The sequence below is a fragment of the Phoxinus phoxinus genome (assembly GCF_949152265.1).
Source record: "Phoxinus phoxinus genome assembly, chromosome: 16".
Taxonomy (NCBI): domain Eukaryota; kingdom Metazoa; phylum Chordata; class Actinopteri; order Cypriniformes; family Leuciscidae; genus Phoxinus; species Phoxinus phoxinus.
This window is the reverse complement of record NC_136891.1, coordinates 31551141-31576531: the sequence shown is the minus strand read 5'-3', so window position 1 is coordinate 31576531 and position 25391 is coordinate 31551141. Positions and strand designations below refer to the sequence as shown.

Sequence of the window (25391 nt, the reverse complement as noted above, 5' to 3'; positions counted from 1 at the left end):
CGTTTCCACCTTTTCCTCTTTAATGATGGCCCTGCTTGAGGTGGTAATGCAGCAACAATGTGTGAAGCATTCATTTTCAACAATACAAACAGATTGTAGTCAGTTATTCTGCTTTTACTATGGCAACCACGTGTAAATGTCAATAAAAGTGTAACAGTGCCAGTCCACTTTCTCCGGGGCCTTGGTTCCTGAAGTGCTTTTCAGATAGAGATTTAAGAGTTATGAGCCAATACAACCAGCTACGAGGTGGATCACAACCATTTAAAAAAAATAGGACTTCAACAATTACATATACCAATGATTAACATCCTCATAGCTCACAGTAATTCTTGTTTATAAAGCAAGTTTATAATTCCCCTATGGAGAAAATGTGGATTTTTACTTGTGGAAGTTATATGAAACTGTAATAGTAATCAAATCTTGAACTACTGCAATTGACTCGGAATTATTCACTTTGGAACATCAGAATTAGAAATCGTCTTTGTGCCTTTATTTTTCCTAGATAAAAAGTACTTGATAATTTGCCTTGAAAAGTTTAATGTATTTTTCTTTTTTTGTATGTGCTTTTCTTCCAGGAAAGGGAAGAGAAATTGAAACTGCAGGCACAAATTAAGAGGCTTTGGGAGGACAATCAGAGGCTGCAAGAAGAGTCTCAAAGCTCTGCTGCCAAGCTCAAGAAGTTCACAGAGTGGGTCTTTAACACCATCGATCTGAACTGAGCCCTCTGCAGAAGACGGTTGAGATCAATAGACTTCTCGAGGACCAGACAGACATGGGAGAGACTTTTACTCCCATGTGTGACCGGATTGAGAATTGTCCATTCACAATTCAACACAATTTGATATTCACGTTAAGCATTCCTCTTCAAACTGTCAATCTTCAATCTGTGGTGGCTCGGCTCAAAGTCAGGAAAATACAATTCTTCAGCCCTTTTCTGGGATGACTTCTCCACTCGATCCCTTGGGGCATCATTAGAAGCGGCCACAGGAGTAACTAGTAACTGGCTGTGATGCCAGCCTTTGCCTTCCAGGCTGTTCCATTCTTGTCCCTCCTGTGCCCTACTTACAACTGACAACCTGACATTCAGTTCCAGTCATTTGGCCTGAGCTACAGCCCTGCCCCATGTAGACCCCTTGCCTCAGAGCCCGAGTAGAAGACTCCTCTGCTACACAACAACATTTCAGCATCCAGTACCATATCGTGAAACGTGCGACGTTTGTGAAAAAGAGTTTGTGCTTTTTTCCCGGACTGTAAAAAGCCTGTCTGCATGTTCCGATGAAACCAATCTACAAAACTACAAATGTGCAGCCCTGCTCTTCAAATACCAATTGTGTTTCAAAAGAAGGAATGCACCTTTTTTTCTGAAGGTGGCATTAAAGCGTTTTGCTCAAAACTTGTGTTATGTTGTGATGTTTCATATCAACATCAAACGAAGCAATAGCAGGGAGTCTGAATCCTTGTCCTAAAGACTGGACTTTGGCAATATTCTGCCTTGATTCCTCTCAAGTACATCGCAAGTCTGTGGTACGAACACTGATGATCCTACAAGTCTGGAATTTAAGGACACGTCTTATTTTGGGAACAGTTCAGTTATTTATTTCATTTATGTTACGAGTAAACAATTTTGATTCTCTATGCGTGCAGTACAACGGACATCTGTGAATAGCGTTTATTTCGGAAGGGGATGTCACTTCTTTTGGACTCTGTTTTTATTTTTTGGTATTATTTTTATTTCTAGTAGAGTTCTGCCTGAGCTGCAGTATCTTTTGTTGTGCAAGTTGTGGAGCCCTAGTCTGGTATTGTGTTGCTTTAGTGCCATCTAGTGGTAATAAGTGATCGTCTCACTTGACTTCAGCTCTAATCTATTCCAGTTTGTTTCCACGTTGCCTATACACACTCATAGTGATGGAAACCTTCCATTCAAACAAGAGATAACGCTGTAAAAAGCAGACACACGGGTATTGGATTCAATATCAGGGATGAGAGGAGGTGCCTTTCTGAGAAAAGGGAAAAAAGGAAGCCTAGGAGTCGTATCTGAACTCATAACGGGAGACACAAGTTGCAATGGGTTGCTTGCAGGAACTAGTTTTAGAAAGAATGCACACAGCCACACACACACAGATCTTGGGTGCTTTGGCCGTCACTGGTCAAAGAACGCAGAACCAGGGGGATGGCTTAGTTAAGAGCCAGCTTCACTGTCTGGGATCAATAATATTGAACAACTGCCCTGTAATCTCACACTCGGTTATAGCACTTTGCTCCTGTTGTCAGTTTCTCAGTCCCTCGTCCAAACATGGCGGCATTCCCAGAGCAGAAAGGTCAGGCGTCAAAGACCAAACATCCTGCCCTACTTATATCACTGACCCAAGTAATGTATATTGTATAGATCTCCTCCATTATACTGTTTATACTCTTCAGGAAGCTCCGTATACTGAAGACGAGTGGATTTCTGGATACTTCACGTATTATGAAGAAGATGTGCACAATGGATCCGGAGGGAACTTCGATTTGAGTTTGTGAACAGCGAGCAGCCATAATCGATTCTGTTCTAGGAATCACTCGAAGTGTCTCAGAAAGTGCCTCCTGATACCCGTAGAGAACGAAACACTAAGAATGCCAAACTTTTGCCTCGGTCGGGACGACCTGCACAATGTGGAGAACGACATGAGATTATTAGTTTCATTTCTAGGTTTTGCTGCCTCAGTCAGGAGGGTGAAGCGAGAGCATCAAACTCCTCGACTGGACAAAACACGACTTCTATTTATTCTCGCATCACTCCACTCGGGTTTGGTATTCATCCTCCCATCATTCTCAATCCTTTATCATTTTTAAATGCATAAATGGTTTTGTTCAAGGTAAATATTGATGACTGTGGGAATGTGAATTTTAATTCATTCTTTATCTCCTATCTCTTATTTTGTTCTTAGCTTTCTGATTTGAATTTCTTTGCACTGTTTTCTTTTCTTTTCTTCATTTTGTATAAATCTATCGCTATTCGTTTATGGACATGCATAAACATATGGCTCTTGGTGTTGCTTCTTGTTCTTGCGTATGCAGTCCCTTTTGAGAGAGATGAGGCTGGGATTGTTTTCCCTCCCTGGATCTCTTTTATATTGTGTCATTAGACGTTATTCCATATATTCTCCCATCTAAACTTTAAAGAATTGTGTTTTTAATGATGTGCACATTTTAAAAAGGAGCATTAAGATTACAAACAAAAAGTACTGTTTACATATACTGTTCATCTTTGTAAAGTGTAGAGGTTTAAAAAGAGAATTTCCAGTGATTACAGTATTAAGGTTTCATAAATAAATAATAATAAAAAAAACTTGATTTGAGGTTCTGTAATTATTCATGAACTGGTCAAAACGAATGGCTCGTGCTTGCCGCCTGCTCTATGAGGTGTAATCTGCCATTGCTTTCTGAGCCAATAAATTAATCTAAATGCAATAGTTGAATGTGATCCCACGTCTCCTCGTGTTTATTATTGCTGCGATCTGTACCTTTGTTTTATGTTTTCGTCTTTCAGTGTTGTGCTTTTGTGGAAGAGGCTGATTTTTGCCACGGTAGTGGCGAGGATAATTGCACCTTGCAGTAAGTAATCAGCAAAGCCTGTTGAAGAGCAGGGCTGGATTGCCAAGGGCTCCTCACGTCCTCCTGCTGATCTGCCTCTGATTGTGACGTTAACCCTCTCCTGGCCGTGCAGCTTGAATCCAGTCTAATGTGATGATGGTGACAGTTGCTTCTATTGGTATCACTGAATTCACTTTTAAATGCTGCGAGAGAATCTTCTTTTTGTGGAAATGCTAATGTTAACCCAAAATGGAAAATAAATGTAAAGGGCATCTCTGACCTGCAGCCGTCGGTTCTGGCCGAAAAGTTAATGAAGTCAAACAACCTTGCTGGATTTTCATGTATGTGGCTGTAGGAGACAGATATATCAGCGAGCAAAAGTTAGACTATTGGACATTGGAAAGGAGTGCACAGACCCAGACTGAAGAGGAATGTCCTCTGCTCGAGAACTTTGGTTGAACGACGCAATAGGGAATTTTAGTGCACTTGAAATAAACATGTTGTAGAACAAGTAGTGGGAGCAAAGGGCTTAGAGCTCTTCCCAAGAGTGCCGGCTGTTGTAATGCTGTCACAATCCTGTGCAGATGTTCGCAGACAGCTCTCTAGTATTTGCACTAATAGAAGAGAACCAGGATAGAAATTGGATAAAGAACCAATGCCATAAAACAAACACCCCATCTTTGGTAACACTTTATAATATGTATAAAGAACTTGCAAATCATTTGCAAACTATTAGTTCATAGTTAATATATTATAGTCTCTACATTATATGAATATGCTATATACAAATAGTGAGTTCTTCATTTGTTTTCACTGTAATTAACCAAATTATTATTGTTTAATTATCTCATGTAAAGTTTTTTTTTTTTATGTTTTAACAACTTAACTGTAAATAGTTCTCACTTTAGGTTATGGAACATGTAATTAAATGCTTTAAACCAACCTTAGACATTAATTGCATTAATATATATATATTTTTCTTGTATACAGTTGAAGACAAAATGATTAGCCCCCCTATACAATTTCAATTCTTTTTCAAATATGTCTCAAGTTATGTTTAACAGTGCAAGGGATTTAACACAGTATTTCTTATAATATTTTTCCTCTGGAGAAAGCCTTGTTTATTTCAATTTGCCTTGAATAAAATAATTATTGGAAAAAAAATGTTTTAAACTGCTAAGGTCAATATTATTAGCCCCTTGACAAATGATGTTTGATTGGCTACAGAACAAACCACTGTTATCCAATGATTTGCCTAATTAACCTAATTAAGCATCTAAGCCTTTATATTGCACTTTAAGCTGAGGATTAGTATCTTGCAAAACAACTAGTAAAATATGTATTTTATGTCATCATTAATATGTCATCATGGCAAAAACTAAATAAATGTATTTATACTTGAGAAAAATAATTGTTAATAATCACAAAAGAGAAGGATATACACATTTATCAAAGCGTTTTAAGTCAACAACTGCCATGAGAAGGATTATCAAAAAGATTGAAGAGACGGAGAACAAGACTGGCAGAGGAAGCGAAATATTTCGAAAACTTTGGAAGAAAACTAGTGAGAGAGGTTTCTAAAGACCCAAGAACATCTGCCAAGACACTAGTGAGTGATTTAGCCAAGCCAGGGATTGATGTCTCAATGAAGACGGTCATTAGAGCCCTGCACATGTAGGAATGGACTGAGGTTGCTGACCAAGAAACACTTATGAAGAAGAGACACTTCCAAGCTAGACTGAGGTTTGCAAAGGGACAACCTGGAGACAAATTATGCGTTCTAGAAACCTGTATTTGGTAAAATGAGACTAAACTAGAGCTCTTTGGCCATAGAGATGTCGCCTATGTTTGGAGAAAGAAGGGACTCAACCACCATTCACACAGTGAAACATGCGGTGGGAGTATAATGCTGTGGGGATGTTTCAGTGCGATTGGAACAGGGAATCTCGTCAGGGTCGAAGGAATCATGAAAACGAAGACTATGAGAAGATTTTCAAAGACAACCTCAGGCAACAATTTGGTTTGGGTCCGCGTTTTGTCTTCCAGCATGATAACAACCCAAAGCATAACTTACTTCTGGCGAAAAACTATCTATAAATGAGCAAAGTGAACGTCCTTGACTCGTCTGCACAAAGCCCAGACTTGAATCCAATAGAAAATCTGTGGGACACATTGAAGACCAGTCTCCGTTCCAGGAGACCAACACATCTAGAGGAGCTTGAGAGATTGAGGAATGGGCTGCAACTCTTCAGGAGACATGCCTGAAACTTGAGAACTAAAACAAACAAATATTAACATGCGAGGGCTAATAAATTTGATCATTTTAATTTTGGTTTTGTTTCTAGTAGGCCTAGGCTATTATAAACATGCCAAGTTTTCTTAAATAAACGGTTTAATAAAGTGTTGAAATAAACATCTTCGCTTTGTTAAACAGCGGGAATTATTTGAAAAATAATGAAATATGTCATAGGGGGCTAGTAATTGTCTTCAACTATATAATATATAATAGGACAGCCCCTACTGTAGGTTAGGCTACGTATCGCGATACTCATAAGTCCCGCGAATTTTCCTGTCAAGGAAATATCCTGTTGTAGTAGCCAGCCACCACCATTAACCACCAATAAGCGCCTTACTTTCGATAAGAAACGGTTTTATTTTTCAAACCATGTCAATTTTTTTACGAAATTCAAACAATAAAAATGCAGTTTTGAATAGACGCCTCAGTTGAAGCAGCGCGCGAGTGAACGATCATCTCTTCCCGATAAACCATGAATGAACATCTGAAGGTTTGTTGAAAGATACAGCCTACCACTTACTGAAACGCGTTATATATCGTCTAATCGCTAAATCAGCGTTTCAACGGCAGAAAAACATCAGTAAACAGCTTGTAAACAATCCCACGTAGTCTTACATTTACCTCAGGCAGAGGCAGTCAGTGTCAGCTTGAGTCAGCTAGAGAAATGAACTCTTGCTAAATATATATGCTCTATATTAGCCTATATTCATTATATTTTACTTCTCCTTTTAGTGATGTCTTGATTATTTAATCTATGTTTAAAATATCTGTCACAGCCACTGTGTAAATTATTATTTCAACAACGAATTGGAGTAAAAACATTAGATTTAGAAGTAAATGCTAAAACTGCCTTTTGCATACAATCTGTTAATTGAATGTTGTTGATTATTATCTAAAAAAATAAATAGCAACTTCATATTATAGTAGGCTAAGGGCTCTCTATAAGGCCTTTACAGCATTAGCAGAGTTGTTGTTTTTTTTATCCTTGAGAAACTTTTAATTATAACTGAATTCGGTAACACTTTATTTTACGGTGCCCGTGGTACGGAGTAATTACATAATTAAGTACTTAGTAGTATATGTTGTAATAACATGTAACTACATGTACTTAACATGAACCTGAATTCATTTAAAACCACTGTTTGATAAAAGAAGTAAGTTTATGTTTAGTTTTCTCAAATCGTTCTGAAAGTGATTCCAACATTATTGTTTCTCTGTGCTGTCATCTATAGCTTTGGTGTGGACTCTGCTATTCTTTAATATTGAGAACGATTTTTTAGAACTATATCTTTATCTTTATTATTATTATTATTATTATTAAATGTATATTTGACATGGACATCACAATTACATTGGATGAACCATATGCATTTGCTCGAGGGTTTTAGCAAACATGCTGATTTTCAACACCTGTCCACACAGGACACTAATTGTTTTAACACCTTTATAGTTATTGTCCTTGGTGTGAACGGGCCTTATAGAGTCCTTTTTACTTTAGTCACAGTCAGACTTTAACACTTGACTTCTATTCTTAGCTACCTGCTCTAATAATTGCCATTTATGCAACATGTGCCCTTTCCTGCAGGTCTCTGGTAAGAAAGAACATAAATACACCGCACATAACACTCTTGTGACATGTTACCTAATGCACACGAAAACATTACTTTCAAGATAGAAATGTCTCTAGTTCAGTGCGAGGAGAAAACACTTGCATTTGCAACAGATATTCATCCTGCAGCTCAACAGAAGATCATTTCTTGTCTGCGTGAAATGGAAAAGCAGCCAATTTAGTAAGATGATTGTGTGCAATGCAATTAGGCTACTGGAGATAGGGAAACACCTCTGTGCATTTCTTGCATCTCTCACTAAATAATTAATCTAGCCTGGAGTGGGTGGGTTCCTGATACTGTCAATTTGTGCTGATGTCGCTATGCGCCAATGTCCATTATGACTGTATATGTGTGTACACATGCCTCTTTGAGTGAGTGGTTGGCTGAATACATTTGTGATTCAGACATGATGAGCAATTACTCCTCCCTAATGGCTTCTGACGGTATTGATTTTTTGGAAAGAGAGCATTTGAGCATGTGCTAATGCGTGTTTCTATCAAATTATCTGTATTTTGAATCACAGTATGGGGTAAGTTTCTTGTATAGCTTGAAAACTACCAGTATTGTGTGTAAATGCTGTATACTCAGCCATGACACTTTTATACATCCTGACTAAAACAATGAAGGACAGAGAGCCCCAAAAATAGTGTAGGAGCTGTGTTAACACCTATAGGGCTCAGGAAAGGGCTGGCTAGGGTACTGTGAGATAAAGGACACTTCCTGGCACTGATAAATAGCCCTTTCCTGGCTGTTCTCTGCAAAGTAGAGTACTTGCTGTTTGGTCAAGGGTTAATTTGATAACAATGGCCCTAGCTAGAAATATGCAGACTGGAAACGCAACGTTCTTGAGCAACCGCATCTTTATATATCAGTTTTCTTAGAGACAAATTATGTGTCTCTGAGAATCTCAGTAAGTCAAATTATGTGTACCGGCAACCTACTCTGTGAAGTTACAAGGTGCACTTTCTATAAACCACTCCTTGTTGCATCATATTTTGTCAGAACTGGAAGAAAACCAACTCCCAGAACTCTATCAGGATTCCCTGTGGGTATGTATCGTCTCTGTTGTGCCAGAAGGCCGATTAAGAGGTAGTAGGGAAAAAAAAGAGAAGGGTGGTTTGTGTGTGTGTGTGTGTGCAGGTCCGTGTGCATATGGGATAGAAGAGGGGATGCAGCACAAATGAAACTAGATTACATGAGTGGACCTGCAGGCTTCCTCAAGCACAGGAGACACAGTGTTCTCTGTGAGGTCTCTGTGGTCCAGATGTGTGACATTCTGCAGTGGATGAATACTTGTAGTGCATCTAATAAATATTTCTCCCCATTTTCTGTTCGTCTAATCCATTTCAGAACCAGGTGATGGAACTAAATACACATAGACTTGTTCAGGCTCCCAGTATCATCCAGATGTGATGATCTATTCTTCCTCTTTCCTTTTAAAGCCATCAAATCATGAGAAGTGAGATATTCCTTGATCTTTTCAGATAAAAGAGCTTGATGTATTAAAAAACTGATACTTCAGGACTTCTACCCGGTTCGAAGAGCATCTATATAGACTTTTCCCCCAGCTTGATTAAAGTGAGCGAAGATGGCGTCCCACTAGCCGTCTTGAGACAGCTTAGTTGTGGTCAATAATTTTTCATCTGATGAAATATGATTAAGAGTTACAGAATAATTCTTCTCCCCCCCTTCTCTGAAAAACATCTTGGTCATTCAAAATTAGTTGTGTAGTCTGATAAATAAATAAATTTGAAAGCCATATAAATAAAATCAATAATATTTCATTGTATAATACCAGATATTTTTCCCTTTAAAAGCATGAAATGACTATATTTTCTCAATCTGCTTCCTTTGATGTTAGGACAGTTGCTAGTGATGGGCTCGAGACTGCGGTGACATCCAGTGTTGCATGACGTTGTTTTCCTGCAGCTCAAGAATGATCTGTTAGCTCTCTTCAGGTATTATAATCCGAATATTTCTAAACAATTACAGAAATATGTGATAAGGTATGTCAAACCTGGTTATTTTAGGCTGTTTAGCACCACAAGTCCTTCTGAAGGATCATTTCAATCTGACACTAAACTGTTTGAGCGGCACATTTGATGTGAAATGTCACATGTTGCAGGCTTTGCAAAGAGGTTGTTCTTGAAGAATGGGGGAGTTTGAACACAATCGCAAAACTCGCTGTTCACAGCTCGGGTGTGTGTGTGTGTGTGTGAGCACCAGAGCACAGTGAACTACTCTTGTCACTCATTTCATGTGTGAAGGGACCATTTTATTCTAACAGTCTTGTTTTCTTGCAAACATTTATATGGTCAACTTGGAATGTTAGTAAAGACAAAAATGACCCCTGTACTACTGTTCCTTCTTACTGGATTAGGGTTTAAGAATAAATTGATAAACTGCTGGAGCTTATTATCATTTATTCTTAAACCCTAATCCTCTTAATTTTTAGCAAGATGTCCTAATGAGAGAAATGCAGAAATAAGAGGGGATTAGGCTACTCAATTGGTATGACTATAAAAGCATTCTCTCACTTAATAAACATACATATTTCAGAATTGCTTGCCAGAAACTACAGAGGGAGACACTCCACCCCCAAACCCCCACCCTCTGTTCTCCTCCCTCCACTCATTCCCTCCTTGCCTCTGACACACAAACACACACACACTCTCACACTGAGTTTGCACACATGCCAGGATCCTCACACTGTACCTGAGCACTTCACTACACGTAGCGACCACCCACGCTGGGATCCAGTGCGCGCGAGACACGGACAGAGTGGAAGGAACCCAGTGCTTTCCACAGCTGCACAGCTCCTTAGAGTCTCTCTCTTCATCATCTTCCCCCCCACCAACACCCTCATCATCATCATCACCACCACAGTCTCTTCAAGCCAGTTAGATCATGAACCTGCTCTTTTCTGGTTGCTAAGGAGGAGAAATCGAGCTCCGAGGAGTGGACGAGGCGGTACTTACTAAGGTAATGCGCTCTCCCAGTCATCAGTTGTTTGTGTGTGTGTGAGTGAGTGTGTGTGACTGGGTGTCACTGTAAACTTGTACCAATGTTCGCTCGCACTGAACGATCAATTGTCATGTCCAGCGCTGGATTCAAGTGGCTCCCGAAGTGCTGGTGAGTTTGAAGTGAATCATCCTGTCGCCTCGCGCTCCCTGCTGAGCGCGCTTGTGTGTGTGTGTGTGTGTGCGCGCGCGGGAGTGAGTGAGTACGAGCGTGTCTTTCAGTGACAGGGTTTTCTGCCTCTATATTCGGCATCGCTCTGTGGAGTGCTGTGTGAATTGGGACGGGGTTCCAGTGGGGAATTGCGCTCTGAAAGCAGCTGTTTGCCTTTTTTTTCTTATTTTTTTTTTTAAATCGCTGCACATATTTGTAATGCAATGCGGCGCTGGGAAATCATGCCCACAGTTCTACCTTTAGGTTCGCATGGTGTTGATCACAAGCAGCTGTTAGCTCGCGCTCCTCATGTGGCCAGCGTGGAAAAGCATAATCAATTCAGGGTTACTAATAAGTCCAATGATCATTTTAGGAGACCATACTTGAGTATTTCTTTTCTAGCACACACACACACACACACACACACACACACACACACACACACACACACACACACACACACTCGTGCAGGTGACACACACAAGCAGTGAAGTGAAGTAGGCTACATCCTGTGACGAAGAAGACGAAAAGCATGGAGCGACGATGGGGTTTCTGTGCATACAGTTTTAGGCTATTTGTGGTTGGTTGTATTTGATTATGTACAGTAAATATATTCTAAAATTGCGTTAATACGCAAACCTTCTTTTTGTTTGTCCTTTTGCTCTACGGTTGCAGCTTCAAAAATACGCTTAATTATTCCTATAGCAGAACTAAAATGCTAGGCTATTGCTGTATTATTGCTCTTGACAGGAACACGTATAGGCTGTATATAAAGATGTGTATGTCGCCTGCTCCATTATCTGAAACTGAAAACTGATAGGCTATATTGTCTTCTCTGCGGACTCCAATTATGAGTGGTCGATAAATCGCTTTCTGTGCAACCGATTAGACGCTAAAATTCCTAAAACTAAATCCCCCGGCGTTCATAATATGACACTTAAGTGCACCTACTGATTTAAGGTAATTAGAGGCGGCCATTACCAAAGAATTTCCTAAGTACAATTTCGGTATTCCAGAACAAATCTCTTATTTATTGATTGAGTTATTGAAACATGTAGGCTTCACTACAACTGAGAAAATTTTACGGAATAAACGTTTATAATGAGCTATAGTAATGAACGCAACCTTCACGTGCATCTGATCAACAGATAAACCGTGGGTAAACTTTATAATTCAACCGTACGATGGTGCACATCCATTTCAGACGTAGCTAGGCCTACATTGTTCTTTCTCTTCTCCATCTATGCAATAAATGCACGTCCTTGGAAGAACACAAATTTCTTGCTATTTAGGCTATTTGAACTTTTCAGGTAATGGCTTGACCCATTTCAGAGACGGCCAAAATTAAAAAACTTAAAGTAGCCTACTTAAAATTAAAAACTTAGTGCCCACATAGCTCCAATAAACATTATAATCTGTAAGTTAATGAAAACGTAATGCGATGCACTTGCTGCCTCATGCGGTCGTTCTAATGACGGACAAAACATGTCCGACATTCGCTGGTCACCTTGTAACCACTTGATTTTGGTAAAATGTTAATAATATGACACATGCAAGTGTCTGCCCATAGCCTATACATTTAATTATTTAAAAAATAGTTATTTTTCCATTTCCTGATAAGTAGCAGAATAATACAGCATCATACACAGTCTCACTCTTAGCTCTAACTTTTAGCCATTATAGTCTAAAAGTCTAGTCTAGTTCGCAAAGACCCGCTCCCTTTAGTTACTGTTGCTATGTCCGACAAGCTACGCCGCTCTCACGCCACATGTTCTCACGCAGTGAAAAATACATCGCGGAGCAGAGAGGACACTGATGGCTGACAGACAGTGGCCAGGTTACTTTTGATATGAAACAAAGTCTCAACTTTCAAATTTGATTATTTTTTAAAGAAATTTAAACAATAAATACCGTTTTGTGACTCTTTAATGTGTCTGTCAGATCGCTGTAGAGCATCAGTTAAAGCTGCTCGTGAACCCATCATCTCTTCCTTCTAGTTAATTTATAGCATCAAATAAACATGAATGAACATAAGAATGAATGTTGCTTTAAACGCGGAAAGACGTACAGTTAATCTAAATGTTAATCTACAAACTCTCCTGACTGCTTTGTCGGACAAAAATGGTGGATGGCGGATTATGATTGGTCAGATCGCCTGTCAACCGAACTCCCTGCGAAGGGTCAATTCAGCTGTCACTTTATTTTGGCGCGAGTCTCTGTGTGGTTACACACATGGCACAGCCCTTGACTATCATAGCCTATCAAACACCATAGCACACTGTCTGTACTTGTACAGCTAAAATAACTGGAAGTGAACGATACCAGAAGCCGCGCACACATTTGAGTTACAAAGACTGCCCTTACATTAAATATAAGGTCAAAAAAGGAGGTTCACATAAAGTGTCTGCTATATTCTGAATTTTCTGAAGCCATCTGAATTTTGTGCGACTAATAGTCTGAAAATTAAGTCATGGTTTATTTAACCCCCCCCCCCCCCCCCCCCATTGAAGTCTGACACATACTGAACAAGTACAACACATAAGGAGGAGAACAAGAAACTCTGCAAGAATGTCATTGGTTCTCGTATGAACACTTTCTTTCCTCAGTGGAACACATTTTTTATGAGTTTTTATGTATGTCTGACAAATGTCTGACAAAAAACAAATGTTTTTTGTTTTTTTCACACTATGAAAGTGAATATGAACCACTGAAGCTCCAAAATAGATAAAAAGCATCATAAATGAGTCTATGACTTCATTTGTTTTATTCCAAGTCTCTGATAGTATTGTGAGAAACAAACTGGAATTTAAGACATTTTTCATTTAGAATATTTGCCTGTGCTTTAGCTCACTTTTACACGGTTAATTAGTTGTCTGGGTGGCACACTAGAATTCTGTATGACTGATCGGTCTTCTGTTCTGTCCTTTCCCCACAGAGACAGAAAGAGAGATCAAGAGACCAATAATGGCCTCTCAGGACCAAGGTGCAGTGGGCGTGGCTGACCCAGATGATGACTCGCCCAACATGATTGCTTACAGGAAGGTACTGCTGCTTTGCCTTTTAAATTTTATATGGTTTGGATTTGCCATCTTTAAAGTCTTGTCAGCAAGTTAATGCTTGAAAGCGTAAAAAAGTCGGTCAGCAAATATATATACAACGAGGGCAAGGCAGACACACTGAGTCATGAATATTGCTTAGTACTGGATTTGAATTTGAATGAGTTTATTTGTCTGTTTGCTGGTGCATTGTTATCTCTCTATTTATTCAGCTTCTCTCTGTATAGAATATTTCATTCCCTCCCTGACCCTTTGGTCACTTTTAATAAATAGAAGTGGCCTGATCTATATGAAAGTGTCTGCTTGGAAGCATATAGAAAACAGAAATGTTCCCTTAGAATGCAAAGAATTTATGGCTGTGCATTTCTTATCCCATCTCTGCTCCTACATTTAAAGGTAGGATAGGCAATTTCGGAGAGGCTAGCAATAGCGAGTAAGCTTTGAAAGTGTAAGATCCCACCTTCCCTTCAGAACGCTCCCAAAGCCGTGCCTCCTTCAAAACACATTAATGCATAATGCATTAACGTGAGACGGCGTTAAATTAGCTTATGTCTCAAAGCACATAACATTACAATAATAATGAACGTAACTGAATTTCAGAGCTCTTGTACCAATTCATATAATTGAATATGACTGCTGCAGATTCATTTCGGCGTTGAAATTATTGACAGAAATGCAAAAATCCAAGTCTGTTGCCATCTCGTAATTACTGTAATGACATGCATTCGGACTAAATGCAATGATTGGACGAAAAATTTTTGGTCCTGAGACTTCCACAGAAAATATATGTAAATATATAATCACTTCATTATTGATAACTATCAGGATGTGTTTATACATCTTTATAGGCCTACATATACAAAGTGTTTATTAAAAAAATGGCCTACCTTTTAAAGTTATAAATGTTTCATGAGAGAGACTTACATTTGCATGCCAGTTTGCCGTATTCAATCATGTGGCATTTAAAGCTACACTGTGTAGGAATTACTCCCATCTAGCGGTGAAATTGTATATGACTACCAACTGAATATTACTTTCTAGCCCCTCCCATTCCGAGGGCGTTTTAACTCCTACGATGGCCGTATTATTTCAAATCTGCCGGCAGTCGCGAGTAATCTCCCCTCGCATTCGTCACGGTGCCACTTAGTGTAAAAACGCGAAAGCCGAAGGTTGAATTTCCAGGTATGTCCCTCTTTGGCTAATGTATTTTCAAGATAGAGGCGCAACATGGCTTCCGCCATTCGAGCAGCTCACCCGTATGTATTATAAATGGCAGATTCTACACTTACGAGAATACTTGATTAGTTGGTAGAAGTAATTATACATTAATGAGCACATATCATTTTGAAAGAACAAAGTGTTTTTTGCTAAGAATCAACTTAAAAAATTACACAGTGTACCTTTAAGAAGAATTCTGATCTCGAAGGAGAAAATATCTGTCAGGGAGTGATGATTTTCATAGTGCTAGCATTCCCAAACATATCTATCAAGCCCATAATAACTTTATAACAACAGTTTTCTTATTTACTGTACTTGCTTGGTGACATCTTTCTGCTTGACCGGTTAATCAGGGACCTCTTACAACCAAGTCTTTTATGGAAAACCAAGTGAAGCGTATTTGATGCCAAATGATTTGTTTCTATCTGGGTGGAGATAATCAGCTCAAGTTGGCGCAGAGATATTGAGCCCAACAGCAGTGAGACTGGAGTCATTGCCAAATTGCTAAAGAAACATTGTGGTGGAGTGTGCACCTTTAGATTACCGTAAGCTAATAAGACGCAAACAAATTTGATACTAATCACTCTTTGGAGACCCTTTGTTGAGTACATCTAAATAACATGTTTTTGTGAAGAATCCATGGCACTGAGAAGTACACCATTGATATGAATACACTTAATGAGATTCCAGTTAAATTTTCCAAATTCCTTCCTTCCAAACAGGAAGGATCTAAGTACTTCCTGTTATGACACGGGGCACTTAAGATGTGGGTGTGGTGAACAAGAAGAAAAAATCTTGCAAAGATGGAGACCACTGACCTGCAATGAGATGATTTCATTGGCTGTTTGATTGATAGCTTGCCGTTCCTCTGGTCGCTTACTACCTCTCAGGGATATGAGATAGGGACCAGATGGCTCACAATATGCTCATAGGCACAGGAAAGAAATGCCCAGTGTCCCTAGGGCATGAGCTTGAGTTCATAGAGATTGTCATTCTTCTGTGTAGAAACAAACAAACACCCAGTCTAGAGTGATGGCGTGGAAGTCTCTCTTCTGGAAGAAAATGAGTCCACAGTCGTTCTCTCTCGCTCTGACCCATGTCATGATGGCTGACTGTGCTCTTTTGCATACTGTTGTAGTGGATGTTGTCTTGGTACGCACCTCATCTGAGTTTTGTTCTGGTTTAAGAGGAGAAGAGAGCGCATGCATGTGTAATCAGACACAATAACCTGGATGCGCAGCGAGACAGGACTGACTTTGATGAATTTACCAATTAAGGAGAGCATGCGAAGCCCCAAGGGATGAACATCATTACAATGTGTGAGAAATGCAGAGAAAGAGGATGAGACTATGGGAGAGAGTATTCACTGTTGTAGAGACCTTTTTTCATCCCAATATGCAACTCTGTCAACCTTTCTGAAGCTGACAGCAACCTCAATGTGTTCTGTTATGGTGCATGAGCACATGCTGTGTTCTTACGGCTTGAAAAAGACATGTTTCCCCCTGCACAGGGAATAACAGATGTATGGCCACCAGTGTTGGGGGAAACGCATCACAAGTAATGCAAATTATGTAATCAGATTACATTTTTCAAGTAGTAAAGTAATGCTTTCTTTTAAATTTTTAACAAAATATCCTATATATTTACTTTTTTCAAATAGCTAATGCAAGTTACTTTGTTTTCCAATTTACTGACTGACACCTGCATGCATTTACTTTTCAGAATCATTATTCCTCAAAATGAATAAAAACATTGAAATGCAAAGTTGCAATCACAGAATATTATACAAACCTGCAAAAAATAAATATATAAATAACACAAATATACTTTATTTAATCTCTTTAACCAATGTCTTTGCTGCTGATCTTCGATGATCCAGTTCAACCATACTAAACAAAAATGACTTAAGATGAACATCACATTTGGGTTTAATTTTTTAGTTTTTAATTTAACTTTCTCCTCCTGCATCTTCTCCAATCCAGAATAACCAAAATCCAAAATAATATATTTTTTTATAGCTGCACCTTCTACTGTACAGGTATGAATTTGCATTTCCTTCAGCCTGAGGCTTATTCATTTCACTTTTGGTGTAAAAGAGATTTTACATTTGCAAAAAATATAACTTTAAAAAATAAATACAAAACAATAACGAGTTTGCTCTGGGGAGAAAAATACAAAAGTGACATTTTTGGGAAGTAATGCATTACTTTTCCTCAACACTAATGGCCACTATCAGTAGATTGTCTTTTACTCTTATTTTTCCTGATTCTTGGCAGAGAAAATGCTTTAAAACCAAGCGTATTGACTGTATGGAGGTAATTATTTGTTTCTGATGTAACATGAGACACAATGCATCCAGGTTAGTCTGTACCGCTGACATCCACTGACCCTTTCAAATAAGTGCAGAAATAAGTGTGAATCTGACACGCTTATCAACAATTCTGTTGGGGCAGTTGTGTATTCTTAGAGTTGTTCTGTGCATTTGACTTCTCTGGCAACCTTCAAGGCTTTATTGTAATATATAAATGTAATATTCTTTGGATCTTGTTTCTTATGACCGTTCCCAGGGCAGCTTTATCTAGCGAGATATGTGGATTTGTTTGTATGCCTTGCCTCTGCAGAAACGTATCTGCCAATTCCCCCCAAAACAACAATTACAATGGAAAGCTCTTCTTCCAATATAAACTCTGAAAGGCATCAACCAGTCAGTATTGTATCTTTCCCCATGCTATTCCTCATCTCTGGCATGTGCAAGACTAAGCTGTCAGTGCATTTCAATTTTCTTGTGAAAAATGTTGCTAAATAAATATATATAATATAATGAAAGATATAGGCCTACACTATCATTCAATTAATACTTTTATTTAGCAAGGACACATTAGGTTGATTAAAAGTGTAAGTAAAGACATTTGTTACAAAAGATTTCCATGTAAATAAATGGACGTACTTATAATAATTAGGGCAGAGAGAGATCATTGTGACAGTTCTGTACATTGTAATGGTGAATTAATCAGGCAGAGGGATGTTTATTTCCAGTGTCACCAGCTCTGTGCTGACCTCAGATGCCCTTTAAATCACTGTCAGTTTCACTTGTCTACCTTGGTTCTATTATCGATGTCGTTTTATGACTGAACAGTGCATGGACCTTTTAACCTTTCTTTGTATGCTCATTTTGTAATTTTGAAACGGGCATAAATTATTCAGTCAGTGGCCCGTGTAGGTTTGTTGATTGCATCTAGATGACGACAGAAGAGATTTCTCACGCAAGACTGTTATGGGCTCACTATGTCAGAACTGGAATATATAACCAACAGAGAAAGAATAAATTAGCCAGACAGTATTGGAGTCTGGCATGCTGGGGCATTTGTATCAAGTGGAGTTTTCTAGCAGAAGATAACTGACAAATATTTTACACAAGATTTATGTCTCACTTTCATGTTTACAGCTAAGGCTCAGGCAATTTTCCTCGCCCGCTCATCTCAGGAAAACATAGCTGACTTGGGAACCACTGAAGCTTTGTTCATTTTCTTTTGAGGGAACTGAGCCAATGATTTGCAGGTATAGCCACAGATCTGTGACTGTCTGAACGGAGGGAATATAACAGAAACTCTAAACTAAACTCTAATAATGATGTTGTTTGAACTCCTCTAATTTTTATTTGAGCTTTTTTTATACTGTGTATATATATATATATATATATATATATATATATATATATATATATATATATATATATATATATATTTCAGTAACTCATTTTTCTTGCTCAGGCCTCCTCCTTGCAACCTTTGCATTGGAAAAATTAGACTACCACCATTTCAAGTTTTCATGTGGTTTTCCGCTAGTGTCCTGTTGAGAGACCATGACAAAAACATGATGAACGTTGCTAGATCTAATCAAAGGCAACAAAGCAAATCTTTCCCAAATGATCTTTTTTTAATTACAGGTATAAAGGATGAACCAGGTGGGCAGAAATATACTTTGGGGGCTCTTGAAGCTAATTATATCAGTCAGGCCTATTATCATACCATATTCAGCTGTAATTAATTACTGTCATCCATAGTCTGCGCTACAGTGGCCATTTTTGGCTCGAAGAGAAACAACCGTGATGAAAAATGTCTCTCCATATTTTATTTAGCATGAAAATGAAGCGAGGGTAATGATAAAACGAGCGGTGTGGAAACGGTGAAGAAGAGATATGCGTTCTGGTACTGTAGTAGATAGACAGATGCATTGAGATGACTTATTATAAAACAGCATACAGTAACTTGATATGCTCCTCATTACCACTACACAAGCAGACGGAAAGGACTGGTGCCCCATTATTGCTTTGTTCTTGTGTTTTTGCTTGTGTGTGTGAGCAGGTTTGTCCGTGTGTGTGTGTGTGTGTGTGTGAATTCTGACAGCTCCGTTAATTATTTCTTTCAAGCTCTGTTGAACTTATTTGGCCAAGTATTTATTTGGGCAGATTTCTTATTTGTGGTATTTTCTACACTTAAGCAATTAGTTTATGACAGATAATAGAGTTCGCTATCCTTCAAATGAACAGCGTTTTGCCTCTGCACATAATATAATCTGCAAATATTGTTTGGTGCTTAACACAATCAATTTATGTTTCCCTCTTTATCCTCAGATGCTGCCTCCAGCTAAAGGCTCCTATCTGGCTTTTGGACTAGTGAGCACATGCATGAGTTTTGTGTTGAAATAAAACGCTGAATTTGTGCACAATTGGTTGAAAGGGATTTGGAGAAGTGGCAGGGATTTTGATCCACTTTAGGATATTCCCTTGCACTGTTTTAGGGGTGTTCAAGGAAGTCACCGCACTGAATTAAACCCTTGAGTAAGGGTTAAAGGGTTGAAACTTAATTATACAGTTTCATTTGAGGTCAGCGGAAGGTCTCATGTTTTATCCTTACTGTATTGGGCGTGTTAGCTCCTGTCTTCGTCCCCAAATGGCTATATTTCAGGGCTTTAGCAGCTCTGGCAATGTTTTTCTCACCCTTTGATTGTTTGTTTGCACACAAAAAGAGTCATTTAGTTATTGATCTGCTGGGGCCTTGAAGTGCTGTCACGACATGATGTATCCCGGCGGAACGCTCCATGAAGGGCACACAGGACATTTCCCGAACACATGCCAAACAGTGCCAATCACAACACACTGGGCCAGCCAACCAATCACAGCACATTTAGTATTTCGGAAAGAGGGGCTTATTCGAAATCGGCGTGTTCGAGACAGATTGGGAAAAGGGGAGCTATAATGTACCGTATAATATGTGAAAAATTTGATTTTTGAACAATCAAGCGTGAAAACATATTCTAGGACACACCAAAAACAAAATCAAGACTTCATAAAAGGGCATAATAGGAAACTCTTTCACCTAATACTAGCTATCAAAATTAAAGGATAGTCCATGCCATTTTTTACTCACCCTCAGTTGTTCTAAACCTGCACGACTCTTTGTTCTGTGGATCATAAAAGTAAATATTTTGAAGAATGTTGGGAACCAAAAAGTTTTGGTACAATTGAAGTCAATAGGTGTGTTTGACTTCATGCAGCACTGCACAGACTGATCGGCGAGATTTGCCGCTTAAAATATTTCTAAACTGCTTCAAGTCAAATGCCAATCGGTCTGCACACCGCTGAATGAAGTTGAACACACCTATGGAAACTGAAACTGGTGACCAACATTCTTTAATTTCCATATGTAGACCATCCCTTTAATTTCACTATGAGATTAGAATCAGCATCCTCGGTTGTTGTGGTGCTTAGGCTTGGAATAAGAACAGATGCTGATATTGTTGCACTACACAGTTTTGTCTGGACAATCCGCTATTGGGCTACATTAGCATAAGGATGTATGAAGGTTATTGTATGCTGAAACAATCACATCATTTGCAGTTAAAAAGAGCCAGAGCCCTACTTTCCAAGGTGTTATTTCACAAGCATAATGAAGGCGGCCATTTCAAAGGCAGCCATTCTGTGAAAATGGCATGAAGACCTATTCATATTATGGGTGTGCACAGACCACTTCTTGTGAATCCGTTATGAGCCGAGCCAAGCCTCACGCATTAGGCGTAAAGATTTGGATTGAAGGCTCCTCGGAACAATAGAAAGATACACCTGTACTTTCAATTCACCTTCTCAAAAGAGCACCTGGTTCTTAATTTATCTAACGGATTATTGTCTAAAAAGAAAGCACACACACACATTTTTAAAGGTTAGACAATGAATCTCACCAAACAACATGTCTCTGCACTCAGCAGATATTTGATGTGTAGAGTTGGTATCATTTTGAAGTAGTGGCTACACAGTAATGTGAACTGTTCAGTAGGATTCTGATTGGTTACTAGAGTGTTTCTAGGGAGTTTCTAAGGTGTCCAGAGTATAAAATGTAAAATTTTCAAATTGCATTGCTTTTTTTATGGAATTCTCTGGGACTTTCTTCATGCTTACTAGTCCCAAGACTAAACTGTGTTATTGGGTAATGAAGAGGTTTTCTTGCTATTGATTTTGTTGTTGTTATTGTAATTGAGATCCATGGCTTTGAAGAGAGACTGAAGAGGTCGGTCAGGTCAAAAGACTGGGAGCAGGTGTCGTTCATGAGACCATTATTAATAAATGTGAACTTTACCCAGACTACACTGCTGCTTGTCAAAGACACTAGCAAGAAGCCACTGTTGATATTTGAAATCAACCCAAACACATCCCTCACTTCATTGCTCCGCCCCCGAAATTCACAAACACAAATGTCTCTTTATCATAGCTGAAGTGCAGCAAAATAATGCTTTGTGACAAATACAGCGAAGATGACAAACGAATGACAAGCACGCACAAAAAATCAACATACAGTACACAAGAGTTTACAAGCTAACTTGTTGTTAGGCGCCAGCAGCACACCAGCTCCAGATAAACTCTACGCAGAGGAGACTTACATGGACCCTAATAATACGATTGTAATCAGACCAGGAGCACAATCGGAATAAAAAAGTAACGTAACCACGTCAATCAGAATGAATTAGCCAGATCTGATTAAAATTGCATGTGGATTGTAAGGGGTGGTTAATTCCTTTTGTAATCCGATTGAGAGGACATGTAAACACTCGGTCGGATTGAGAACCGAAACGGGAGAGTACTGCGCATGTGCAGTGCCATAGAAATAGCATAATGACGTATGATGCGCGGAACGAGCTGGTCTTCATGTTGAATAAAGTGTCATAAATGAGAGTCCTGTCATTCGGAAAATCTTTTACCACTCATCGTCTGTGAAGTGGAGCAGGACAGTCCTCGCTTCAGACTCTCATTCACAGACGAGGCAGGTTTGGGCACGGGAAGGGGCGCTTTACTGCTTGATAAACTGCACGGCTCAGCAGTTCATGTGCTCATCGCATAATTAGGACGCAAAATCGATAAATATTAAGTTTGCTTTTTAAAACAAAGAAAAGGAGGATGGTTGGTATTCAACAACAGCGGGGAAACTCCATATTCGTGCAGTGTGCGCATGTCAAAAGATTAAATCCGTTTCAAGCTTGTGACACATAAATGAGCACATCAACCCGATCACTTTTGTAGCGTTCATGTAAACGCTACCTTCGGATTCATCGATCGGAATTAATTAATTCAGATCGAAGCAAAACGTCAAACGTGTCCATGTAAACGTAGCTAATGACACTCAAAGCCAATGTTACTCTCATATGGATGGAGCAGAAACAATGCAACCTCGGCATCTGTGTTCAGGGCTTCCCGCTTAGCTCTCTCCAGTGCTGGAAAGCTACATGGTCCTCCTAAAGCTCTTGCCTGATCATAACCCTTTATTTCCATTGATATTCTTCTGCCCTTTTCTCTTTTGTAATGTCTCTAAGCCATCTCTTTTTCTACAGTCTGTCTTCAAATCACCCTCTTGCTCCCTCTCTTCTCCCCATCATACATGGACACGCCCCCTACTGCTGATTGGCTACAAGTTTGTTGTAGTGCTCGGTCCGATCCATTTTCAACAGTGTTTTTTAAAATGTTCGCTAACTGCACACTTTTAATGGACACTGCAAAACCTTTCGCTCAAATTTTTTACATTTTTTTTCGTTACTCCATACCAACTTCAAACGTAACACATTTCTGGTCTGGTTTGGTAGTGTTTTTAGCATAAGTAGATGCTTACTGTACCTCAATCCTTTCTTCCCTCAGCTCTTCTCAGTAGGTCAGGTGTCACATGTGGGGTAATAATCTTTGGCTCAAGGGTGAGGAAGATTAATATTAAATCTGTTTAACAATGTAAAATTACCTCACATTTGAATGCCAAAATACAACCGTAATTAATCCTGATTCTCACACAGCTTTTTAGTTATGAGCAGTATAGAGGCCAAATAATCTAGATAAGAAACTGCTGTGAAAGTAAACTAGTGAGTCCCACATGGGAGTGATGTAGTTCAGTCGCCTTTATTTTGCTGTTTGCTCTTAGAATAATACATTGTATAAATGAGGAGATGTTCTGTTACCAGAACAAATAAAGCCGTAAACAGTGAGCAGTAATTTGCATGATTTATACATGTGGTGGTGCATGCTGGGAAAAATTGTCCAGTTTTTTCCCCCAGGGGATGATATGACCGTTTAAAAATAGATATTGATGTCAAAAGGTCGGTGACCCGTGTTTTAGGTTCTTGTGAATGAGCCTTTAGGGTACGACTCTACATTTAGGCCTGTGATATTACATCTTGTAACCTCAGTGAGGAATAGCAGATGAGCCTGGGTCTTTTTTTGTTGTGGTGGATTGACGCAGAGGATCTTTGTTCCCATAAGTCATGTAGACGGATTGATGATGTGTTGCAGTCAGTGTATTGGCTGTGAGCGAAATGCTTCTCTTATCTAACAGAAACTCAAAGCCTCAGTGATCCAGAATGCAGTCCCCTTGATTATGAATGTCTCTCCTGACATCACACTCCCTTTTAAGTGTTTCAACTGGCAGACGCCGATAAGCCCAGTTGCTATTTGAATTGGTGAGCTGCAATCAAGTCCCGGTGGGCTGCTCTTCTTTTAAAATATGGACGAAAAGGTGAAACGGGGAGCAGAAAATGGGGATCTAGGTGAAGAGGATTGATAGTGACATTTGATGTTGTATTTATTAAAGGCTAGGCTATCTGAACAGCATTTAGCATTGAAGGATTAACATAGCTGTAATGAAACCCTTGCCCTTGGCATTTTAACCATCCACACTAAGTCACAGCCTGCACCTCGATGGCATTCTGAACGCCAGCCACCTGGGACCTTCCAGTTTAATACAGGAAAAAGCAGTAACCTCAGTTTACATGAGTTTTATTCTCTTGTATTCTTTCAAGGCAGCTTCTGAAATCAAACCTATTTGAGCTCCCTGTGTAACTGTGCATTTAATCCAGGTTGGTTCAACATGGTCAGAGCACCGCTTTACCGCAGTCTAACATAGTCACGCCGCAGAGACAAGTGTCGTAATCACAAAGAAAGTGCCAGAAAGGCAGGCTGGGTGATGGATAAATAATTGAAGTGTGGGATGGCAGGATTAGAGGGTGGCATTGAAGGGCGCATCTCTGTAAATTTGTGCGTGTGTGTGTACATGAATGATTGATGAAGACAGCTGTGGGACAGTTTAAGAGCTCATTAAGATGCTTTTTGCAGTCCATTGTCCATTGTGAAGAAAACCTAAGGGAGACAGAAGAAAATGTGCAGAAGTGTGAGAGTGCCGCCTTCAGATTTCTGTGTTCATTTGTTTTGTGACATGAAAGTACTGGCCTGTCTTTGGAACGTGTGTAGTGAGTGTTATTTTTTATTTTTTTATAGTTTAGATGAGAGTTGTGCATTTCATTTAAAAAACAAAACTATTTGGTAAGATGCAATTGCCGCTGATAAGGTCATCTACTGGCATCCACAAAAGTCGTCATTTGCTCACCTTCATGTCGTTCTAAACCTGTATGACAGAAATGTTTTTCTGTGGAATATAAAAGATATTTTGAATAATGTTGCAAAACTGTTTTTGTCCAATAATGAAAGTCAATGGGGTCCAAAATAACATTGAATCCCATTGACTTTCTTTGTTTAGGGGAATGTTTCGTATGGTTTTCGAGGCTTTTAAAAAAACATATTTTATATTCCAGAGGAAAAATGTCATACAGGTTTGGAAAGACATGAATGCGAGTATATTTTTGGCTGAACCATTCCTTTTTACATTTTCTATGAATGATGTTGTCATTGTAAAATAATTTTTTAAGGATAATAAGGAATGAAGTGACATTGTGAGATATAGTCACTCACAATTATGTTAGAAATGTCACATTGTTTGTGAGTTATGAGAAAGTCATTTTGAGAGATTCAGTTTGTGTAAATCACTTTAGATGAAAGTGTCTGCTAAATGAATAAATGTAAATAAAGTTGCAGTTGCAAGATATAGAAATAAGCTTTCATGGTGCCAGTCAGTTTTCAGAAATCATTCAGAGCAGACTTAAATA

At 39.0% G+C, this 25391-nt stretch overlaps 2 protein-coding genes across 10 annotated transcripts in view; both read left to right on the top strand.

Annotated features, from left to right (window-relative positions):
- sipa1l1 (signal-induced proliferation-associated 1 like 1) overlaps nt 1–3462 on the top strand; it is an 84885-nt gene extending 81423 nt beyond the window's left edge. For 5 of the 6 annotated variants that reach the window (XM_079639418.1, XM_079639414.1, XM_079639417.1 and 2 more), the window contains one exon: nt 576–3456. In XM_079639418.1, the coding sequence (XP_079495544.1) occupies nt 576–719 (144 nt within the window). In that variant the 3' untranslated portion in view covers nt 720–3456. Of the gene's footprint in view, nt 1–575 lie in introns of all 6 variants that reach the window. The other variant, XM_079639415.1, reaches the window with a different exon arrangement.
- A 5900-nt stretch (nt 3463–9362) lies between these two features.
- Nucleotides 9363–25391, top strand: part of rgs6 (regulator of G protein signaling 6) — a 73584-nt gene continuing 57555 nt past the window's right edge. Inside the window, exons 1-3 of one of the 4 annotated variants that reach the window (XM_079639405.1) lie at nt 9364–9437; nt 10415–10461; nt 13586–13692. In XM_079639405.1, the coding sequence (XP_079495531.1) occupies nt 13615–13692 (78 nt within the window). In that variant the 5' untranslated portion in view covers nt 9364–9437; nt 10415–10461; nt 13586–13614. Of the gene's footprint in view, nt 9438–10414; nt 10462–10481; nt 10612–11144; nt 11231–13585; nt 13693–25391 lie in introns of those variants that run through there. The other 3 variants (XM_079639407.1, XM_079639404.1, XM_079639406.1) reach the window with 3 other exon arrangements.